The sequence below is a fragment of the Lipotes vexillifer genome, unplaced genomic scaffold (genome assembly GCF_000442215.2).
Source record: "Lipotes vexillifer unplaced genomic scaffold, Lipotes_vexillifer_v1.1 scaffold1116, whole genome shotgun sequence".
Taxonomy (NCBI): Eukaryota; Metazoa; Chordata; class Mammalia; order Artiodactyla; family Lipotidae; genus Lipotes; species Lipotes vexillifer.
Window position 1 is genome coordinate 256,670 of NW_006797545.1, and position 9,345 is coordinate 266,014.

At 44.0% G+C, this 9,345-nt stretch overlaps 1 protein-coding gene across 2 annotated transcripts in view; it reads left to right on the forward strand.

Annotated features, from left to right (window-relative positions):
- The window catches only part of SLC24A2 (solute carrier family 24 member 2), a 252,276-nt gene that overhangs the window by 202,525 nt on the left and 40,406 nt on the right, over positions 1-9,345 (forward strand). For both annotated transcript variants that reach the window (XM_007469664.1, XM_007469665.1), the window contains one exon: positions 2,715-2,833. In XM_007469664.1, coding sequence (XP_007469726.1) covers positions 2,715-2,833 — 119 coding nt within the window. The remainder of the gene's footprint in view (positions 1-2,714; positions 2,834-9,345) is intronic.

The following is a 9,345-nucleotide window of genomic DNA, read 5'->3' on the forward strand; positions in this document are numbered from 1 at the left end:
CTGGGCCCGTGAGCCATGGCCGCCGAGCCTGCGCGTCCGGAGCCTGTGCTCCGCAACGGGAGAGGCCACAACAGTGAGAGGCCCGCATGCTGCAAAAAACAAAGAGCGAAATGATTCTCTGAGGAACCATATAAAATAAATAAATAAAAATGTTAAATAAATAAAAACTTAAAAATAAGCAAAGTTACACCAGCTCCTAGCCAGGCATCTCCACTGAAGAGTAGAAAGTCACTTCATTTCAGGGATTGCACATAAAGAAGTCATATAGACCTGTCATTTAACGCTTAACAAAAGGTGAGAGTACCCCTTCTGAAATTCTTGCCTGGTAGCCAGACTTTATACCTGTGACAATGCCTGCAGCACCCCCAGTAAATTACCCGATTGTTCACTCCTGAACTGAGTGGCAGGGTTCCTACAAGATGACCCTGCCTCTCCTTTCTTAAGAATTCAACAGTACTCACCCGGGTCTCTTGTGGTTGACCTTTTCTGAGTTCCTGTGTGACCAGATCATGACATTCAGGCATCTCATTTTAACTTGGAATGTAACGTTCCTCATCTCCGGTCTGTGACTCTCACGTAGCTCTTTAATTCTAAATTCAGACTAAATTTACCCTAATCTGGAACTGCGCGATACACAATACTGTTGCCCAAGAAACTAAAATTATCTGCAGACAAAATTCAACAGTGTTGCACTCGAAATATATGACATTCCTTAGAAGAGTTACTGCCTCTCCTGTTATCCTGACTTCTAGCTCAGGGAAACTATTTGGCCAAGAAACAGTCAAGATTCTACTGGGTATGAAAAGAAAAACTTAAATAAGCTAAAATGCTAACGGTCATGCCTGGGAGGTTGCTTCTTCTCATCTGTTCATGTCTGTTCTTGGACATCTTAACTCCACTTTGGGACCCAGCCTCCTGTGTTGTCTGGCTATTGAAGGCCGATCCTAAAGTTGTATCACTTCAGCCAACAGACACCCTAAACACAATTTTAATATCTCCCAAGGTACTTAGTACTTTTTAGTTTAAATAACTAAACCAAGTATACCAGGAAAAACAGACACAGTCACACACAGCAGAACATCATTAAGATAACGTCATCACGACTGAAAACATGGAAAGATAAAATAAGTTTGAGTTTCAGTGGCTTTCTATATCTATGCCTCTGTATTCCACAACTAAATACATAAACATAAATATTTCCCTATAACTTCCAAAACTTGGCTCCTTCAAACCCAACAGTTTTTATGTAACTCTCAAATTATTTTCCAGTGAGAGTTTACCAGTCATAAAAATGTTTAGTTTTTCTGAAGTTGCTAGAAATATTCTGATACCCTTGAGCAGCCTGAGACTGCCTATATCTGATACTGATGAGCATTCCGGTATTCCTGGCAACGCTGACACTGAACCACACAGCTTCATTGTCTCCTGAAATCCAAGACTTGACCCAGCACAGCCAGAGGGCCTAGGAACCCTTTTTATTTCCCTGTCACTGAAATCATGGCAAAAAACCTCAGTGGTGCCTGATCACTGATCACCTGCCGGTGTTCCTCTGAGCCCTTAAAAAAACTCTTCTAGTGCAAGGCAGGTGCTATAATGAGGATCCCAATAGTTTCTATTTCTTGTTTGCTCGCTCTGTACCGGGCACTGTGCTGAGAGCTTTGGATGCATTTTCTTATGTAATCTTTATCAGCGTACCCTTTGACCGTATTGTTGTTGTTAGTCATAGCAGCAGTGGTGGTTCTATTGTCATCATCGCCCCGATTTTACAGATGAGGAAGCTGAGTCTCAGAGGAGTTAAGTCACTTGCTAAAGGTCCCACAGCACAAGTAGCAGAATCGGAGTGTGAACCCAGGCCTGTCTGAGATGCCCAGTGTCCACGAGTCCCAGTGTTCAACCATTACCGGGGAGTCACTCTAGCCAAATGTCACCTCTCATTCAGGAATGATTACTTGTTCAGCACCCCGCTCTTGCCTGGCCTGCAGTAGGATGCCCAGGTGTGGAATGTTCTAAGTAGCATTCTCCAGGCATTTCAAGAAGGCTGGGTTCCCAACTTTGCCCTACGCATGGCACCTACACGCTGGCAGAGTTGTCTACTCCCTGAGCCTGAGGGAATTAGAGCTGGAAGCAATGGGCCTTGGAGGTCACCCAGCTGATTCCTCTGATCTCATAGATAAGGTTCCTAAAGCCCAGAGGAAGAGGAGGACTTGCCCGAGGTGACAGCCCGATGGTGGCAGAGCAGAGCCTAGGACCTAAGTCTTCTGAGGCCATAGCTAATAAATATCCTTTCTGGAATGTGATACAAAAGAAAAGATCCTGCTATAAAAAGTATCTGAGAGATGTGGCCCTGGGTATAAACAGTTAGTGTGTAGATTGGCTTCTGGTATAAAAATGTCCATGCTCATGTTCTTGAACGGCGAGTTGGTCAGTTTGCCTACTCTAGAGAATGCATACCCTGGGAGTTGATAGGGCACTCAAGGTCAGACATCAGGCCAGAGGGGATGCCAGAGAGCTAGTAAAGAGAGAAAGAGGGCTGAGTACACTAAAAGGCATGGAGGAGAAGGGAGAAAGGAATCCTTTGCCATCTGACACAACCTCAGCCCTGGGCCTTATCACCCCTCAGAGACCACTACCTTCTCCCTTGGCCCAAGATAGGGTGTTCTTCTCTGTATGGCTCTTACCCCTACTTGACTCCATTTGCTTTCTTTGTGTCACAGAAAAAATCGAGCTCCCAAACAGCACCAGCACAGAAGTGGAGATGACACCATCCAGTGATGCTTCGGAACCTGTACAAAATGGAAATCTCTCCCACAGCATTGAAGCTGCGGAAGCCCAGGTATGCCTCTTTTCCATTGCTCTTCAGGACCGCCGTTCATGTCGATATTCTAGCACAGCAGCACAGACTTACGTTCTCCTTGGAGGCCCCAGCTCCCAGCTGGGTGGGCACCAGGTGGAGTCATCCATCCTCGTGTGTATTTCCCAGTACCAGCCAGGGCACCACATGCGTCAGACTCTTCCTTTATCCAATAAGTACACATATTCTCTAAGCCAGTGTTTCTCAGGGTGAGATTGGAGGACTCATGCATCAAATCTCCTGGGGATAAAAATGCAGATCCCTAGCCCATATCCCAGACCCGATGAAACAGAATCTCTGAGAAGCAGCACCCGGGAATCAGCATTTTTAACTCGCTTCCCTGGTGATTCTTAGTAGATGATAAAGTTTGATCACTGCTGCAGTCTAATCCTTTCTCTGTCTTTAGAGCCAAGATTAAGTAACAGAGAAACCACAGCCATCACACCTTGGTTAGCCCCCTTTGGCCTTCCCTGTCCCTGCAGTTGAAATTAATCAGTACTCTGGCCCAGCCCACCATTCAATGTTGCAACCATTAGATAGTTTGATCTAATATTTAACATTTATGCATACTGTGTGCCACGGCTTTGGTGCTATAGGTGCTTTAAACCCTCCAGCTGAAGGCTTAGACATTTAACGTCTCCATTTTACATCTCCACTTTATAGCCGAGGAAGCTACAGCTTAACAGGATGTAGTTATTCAGGATTACTTAGTTTGTAGCTATTAGAAATGAGATTTGATCTCAAGACTGTCTAAATATAGTGTCTGTACTATTTCCACCAAGCAGCCCTGCCTCTAGACCACAGTTGCTCAAAAAAGGAGGCAGAAGCAAAAAGTAGGTGGTGCCTGTTAGGTTTCTGGATCTCGCCCTCCTCAAGTGAATCAGAATTTCGAAGGCATAGAGCCCTAAACTCACATTTCAGTCAGTCACCCTGGGTCAGTGTTTCTCAAACTTTAATGTGCTTAGGAATTTCCTGGGGGATCGTGTTACAATTCGGGGTCTGATTTGTCAGGTCTGGAGTAGGGCCCAGAGTCTGCGATTCTCCCGAGCTCCAAGGTGATTCTGATGCTGCTGATACGAGAACCACACTTTGAGCAGCATTCCCCTCAAGTTTGTGACCCACTTCTCTAGGCAGAATTTTCCTGATGAGCTGATAATGAAGCCAGACTACAGCAAAGCCATTCCAGCACTCTCTTCTCCTTTACACCGGGATACACTCTGCAACAGAGGAAGTCTGTATGTCTTAGACAAACACTTGCTCATTGTTGCCTGTTGCCTTTATTCCCTGAAGAAAGGTGCAAGGAAAGTTTCTTTGTTTAAAGGAAAGGATAAAGATGTCAAGCACCTTTTCGTATACCTGTTGGCCATTTGTACATCTTGTTTGGAAAAATATCTATTCAGGTCCTTTGCCCTTTTTTAAAAAAAATATTTATTTATTTGTTTATGTATTTATTTGGCTGCATCAGATCTTCGTAGGGGCACGAGGGATCTTTGTTATGGCGTGTGGGCTCTCTAGTTGTGGCGCATGGGCTCAGTAGTTGCGGTGCACGGGCTTAGTTGCTCCGCGGCATGTGGGATCTTAGTTCCCTGACCAGGGATCCAACCCGTGTCCCCTGCATTGGAAGGCAGGTTCTTAACCACTGGAGCACCAGGGAAGGCCCTTTGCCCATTTTTTCATCAGGTTATTCATTGTTTGCTATTGAGTTGTTTGAGTTCCTTATATATTTTGGATATTAACTCCTTATCAGGTATATGATTTGCAGATATTTTCTCCCATTCCATAGGTTGCCTTTTCATTTGTTGTTTCCTTTGCTTTTCAGAAGGTATACGTATATCAAATCGTCATGTTGTATACCTTAAATAGATAGAATTTTTACTTGTCGATTATACGTCAGTAAAGCTGGGGCGGAGGGGGGGAAATGGCTAAAGGAAAAGGTAGAGAAATGGCAGCTCCTTCTGCCCTTGTCTCCTCTGCATTCTAGGCTCCCACCCTCCTGCCCAGAGCCCTGTGGTCCCTTCGCATTAGCTCAAGGGTGAGCTGGCAGAGCAGCTTACGTCCACATGGATAAGCAGCATGTGGCAGCAGGAAGCAGGCCCCAAGGATACCTGGCTGCCCTTGGGGATGGCACAGTCACAGGTGTGCAGAGGGCAGCCTCATCATCGTGCCTCTCCATCTGGCTGGCAGAGGGACATCTGTGTCCCCCACACGGGGCACCTTGCTGCAGGGGAGTGACAGAGTCCCAACTGACCCCTCTCTGAGCAGAGCTGTGTCCCTGGGTCTCACGCAGGGTAAGAGGGCAGATTTGGGCACCATCCTGTTACACTGAGAGCTCAAGGGCACACAGACCTTCAAAGAGCCAGGCCACCAGCTGCCTGCAGGACAGCCTGGCAGTGAATTCCAGATCCACCAGGAGCGAGTTACCCAACCTCGCTTTAGTTTCCTTATCTGCAAAGTACAGATAACCATAGTACCTGCCTCATTAGGGATATTAGGAGAGTTAAATGAGATAATATACATAAAGCACATAGCACAGAGCTAAATGATGCTATATTTATTATTATGTGTTCATACCTACTTATATAAACAGTATCCAAAGTGTCCTTTCCCTATAGGTAAAATGCTTATTGTAGATAAAATGAAAATGAAACATATATATATATATATATATATATATATATATATATATATGTATGTATATAAATTTGAGAGTATTCGGGGTATGATAAGTAAATAAAAAAACATCTATGGTAGGGAAATCATTATGGCCCAGTGTGATCAGGGAGGTCTATACAAAGTGCTCTGGGAGCCTTCCAGAGGAAGAAATTGACCCTGGCAAGGGAAAGTGTAAAAACTTAAGAGGTAACATTTGAGCTGGGTACTAATGGGTAAGTAGGAGTTTGTCACTCAAAGAAGGAGGAGATGACCGAGATGACATGTTCGCGTAGGAGGGAGATTCCTGTGTAGTGATTGGTTGAGAAAGCCAGGGGAACTGAAGACTGAAATATAAGGTGAGGAGTGAGGAGAAATCCACTAGGAAAAGTAAACTGGGCTGAAATTCTTCGATCGTTGAATCAGAAAATTTTCACTGTTCATCTAATGTGTGTCAGGCAATGTGCTGGGCACCAGAGATGCCCACCCATCCTAGCAGAGCAGAGAGCCTGCTAATGTAAACCAAGGTATAATTATAGACAGCCATAGGACCATGAAGAAAATAAAGCCTGGTGGCTCAGTGAAGGGGCCCTTTTAGGTTGGAAGGTGAGGGAAAGCTTCACTAAGGAAGCGGCATTTGAACGGAGGCTGAACTTTAAGAACAGGTCAGTCAAGGGAACAGCACCCACAGAGGCAGAGATGAGCTCGGCTTGTTTGAGGAACAGAAGAGTCACTGTGGCTGGAGAGTGGGGAGTGGAGGGAGGCATGATGGTGGCAGTGAGGTCTGACAGGAGGGCCGAGTGGAGCTGGCCTGCCTTGTAGACCATGATACAGAAGTTGACTTCATTCTAGGGCAGCAACAAGGTATCAGAGGTTCCCAGATGTGATTTGCACTTGTAAACGATCCAAGAGACTGCACTGGGGTGTAGAGAGTGGATTTGTGGCAAGAGATCGTGTAGTAGTAGTGGGGCAGAGCGGTCGCTGCAGGAGTTGAGGCAGAGCTGATAGTGGCCTGGACCAGAGCAGTAGACGGGGAGGGGGAGGAGAGAGGCACAAAGATCATGAAGGGCGTTGTAGGCACCGCTCAGCAGTCTGGACCTCCACCTGCTGGGAGTGGAGAGGCGTAGAGGCTTTAAAGGGCGCAGTGGCAGCTTTGGATTTATGTGATAAGAAGAGAGCTCTTTCTGAATGGTCAAGAAGGGGCCAGAGTGAGGGAGGACAGGATGCAGGGCAGCGAGGTAAGAGCCTGTTTGGTTCAAAGATCAGCAAACTATGATCTGTGGCCAAATCCGGCCTGCAGCCTTTTTTTGTACAGCCTATCAGATAAGGATGTTTTTATATTCTTGAAGGTTTAAAAAAAAAAAAAAAAAAAAGGCAGCAGGAGCATATGTGACAGAGCCCATAAAGCCCATAAAGCCTAAAATATTTACTATCTGGCCCTTTACAGGAAAAGTTTGCCCACCGCTCATTTCAACCATCTGCAGTCTTTCCAAAAAAAAAAAAAAAGGCAGCAGGAGCATATGTGACAGAGCCCATAAAGCCCATAAAGCCTAAAATATTTACTATCTGGCCCTTTACAGGAAAAGTTTGCCCACCGCTCATTTCAACCATCTGCAGTCTTTCCAAAAAAAAAAAAAAAGAAAAGAGAAAAAAAGAATGAGGAAGCTCTTCATGCACTCATATGGAATGATCTTCAATATATGTTGTTAGGTGGGAAAGGCAACGTGCCAAATTACATCCAATATACTCTGTCTGTGTAAGAGGAAAAAAAGGAGGGAAATAACACAGTAACATATAAACATTTGCTTTGGATGCTATTGAAGAAACTGGTCATGCTGAGTAACTGCAGGACAGGGACCTGTGGTAGGGAACCAGGGTGGGAGGTAGCCTTCTGCACACGTCTTGCAGTATGTAGCCTCCTGTAGCTTTTGAATTTTGAATGAGTTAACTGTTTTACCTATTCTAAAAAAATGCAACAACTAAAACTAATAACGGGTTAAATTAAAACAGAAACAGTATGCATTAGTCCTTTAAGAGTAGAAACAGTATACGTTAGTCCTTTAATAGTAGAGTCTCTGAAGACAGACCATAAATTGAAGACAGAGTTCAAATCCCAGATCTGCCACTTACCAGCTGTGTGACTTTGGACAAGTTACTTAACCTCTCTGTTCTCATTCCTTCTCTCTGAAACAGGAATATAACCTATTTCATAGCATTATTGTGAGACTCGAAAGCTCATAGAACAGTTCTTGGCACATGGTAAGCACTGCATAGGTGTTTGCTATTATTAGCAGTACTTAGTAAAACTGTTTAAAAATGGCTGTTAGGTAGCCCAGATGACAAGGCCTCAGACTAAGTACTGGCTGTGGCAGGGGTGACAGTGGCTGGTTGTGAGAGCTGTTTCTGAGGCAGAATTTGGTAATACCCTTTGGTAATAAATTGGTCACAGAGCATGAACAAGAAAAAGCAGTTGTGGGTGATGCTTGAGTTTCAAGGTTGGAAAACTGGGTAACATGGTAAATTAAAGCTGTGATTCCAGAGTCAGAAAAAGAGGTGTGAAATCAGGGCACTCAGGCCACCCAAAGCACAACTTCACTGAAAAGATTCAATGCCTTTTTATTGTGTTGGTTTTCTTTCTTTCCCAGTTGTATTTTTATCAGGCTCCAGGAGGAATGAGGTGTGCATCTCGACTTTATTAATGGAAATGATGAACCCCACACACCACACACTCACTGCTGATACTCTCCTGAGAGTTTAACCTGTCTCGTGTGATTAACCTGCTATTTTCAAAAGTTTACCAATGAACTAATTTTACACTGACACCTCAGCTCTGAGACCTTCCTTCTGTCCAGACTTTACACTGGCAATGAAGAGCACTTTAAAATATTCTCTCTTACCAAGGAAGCCCCTTTGCAGGAGGTTTTCTGCTTCATTTGTATATTTTGTGGAACCAAGAAATAATTTGACTTTTCGAACAGCTTAGTGCTAATTATCTTCTCCCAATACCTGCTAACAAAATGCTGTCAATTCTAACAGAACTGATTTGAGCTGTCACTGAGAATTTACCAACCTTCTAAATTTTCAATGTTGGAAACTTATCCAGGTTTGAAAAACAATTCTAAGATATATTCTCTCCCACTCAGAACCCAGCATTTTCTTACATTTTAATTTTTCCAGTCTAGACAACAGCCAGGTGATTGCATGTGGCCGGCTTGCTCAGGGAAGCTGCCTGCCTTGCTGCATCACAGGCCTCCAGACACGACACATCCAAACTCTTTACATACACGCTCACAGTGAAAGGGTAGGAGGGGAAATGCCTTGCAAATTTCTTAGATTCTGAAATCTGAAAATCTAACTTTTTTTCTTGTATTATGCTTTTTATATGTTGCAGTTTTTATTTCATTTCACCTCTGAGACTTCTCTCTGTCCTTAGGGAAATCCAGATTGTCTTTGCTTTGGTTAAGAGTTGCCCAGATGCACCAGTGGGCAAACAGACTTATTTAAGATAAACACATTCCTAGGAAAAAATATGTATGTGTGTGTGTGTGTGTGTGTGTGTGTGTACACACACACACACATACTCACACAAACATACATGTACTGATAGATAGATGATAGATAGAAAATGTATAAAGTGCAGACTTTTTTTCTCACTTTACAACTTAAATATCATCTTGCTATATTAAGCCCTTCCTTTCTCCCTTTGGGATTTCAACGCTGACTTATTTCTCCCCAGTCTAACATTCGTCCTCACCTAAACTCAGTATGGTTTTTAAGATCTGCTCTCATAGTGCTGATAAAAATATTTGGGTATTATGTGACTAAGTAAAGGATGAGTAGGGAAA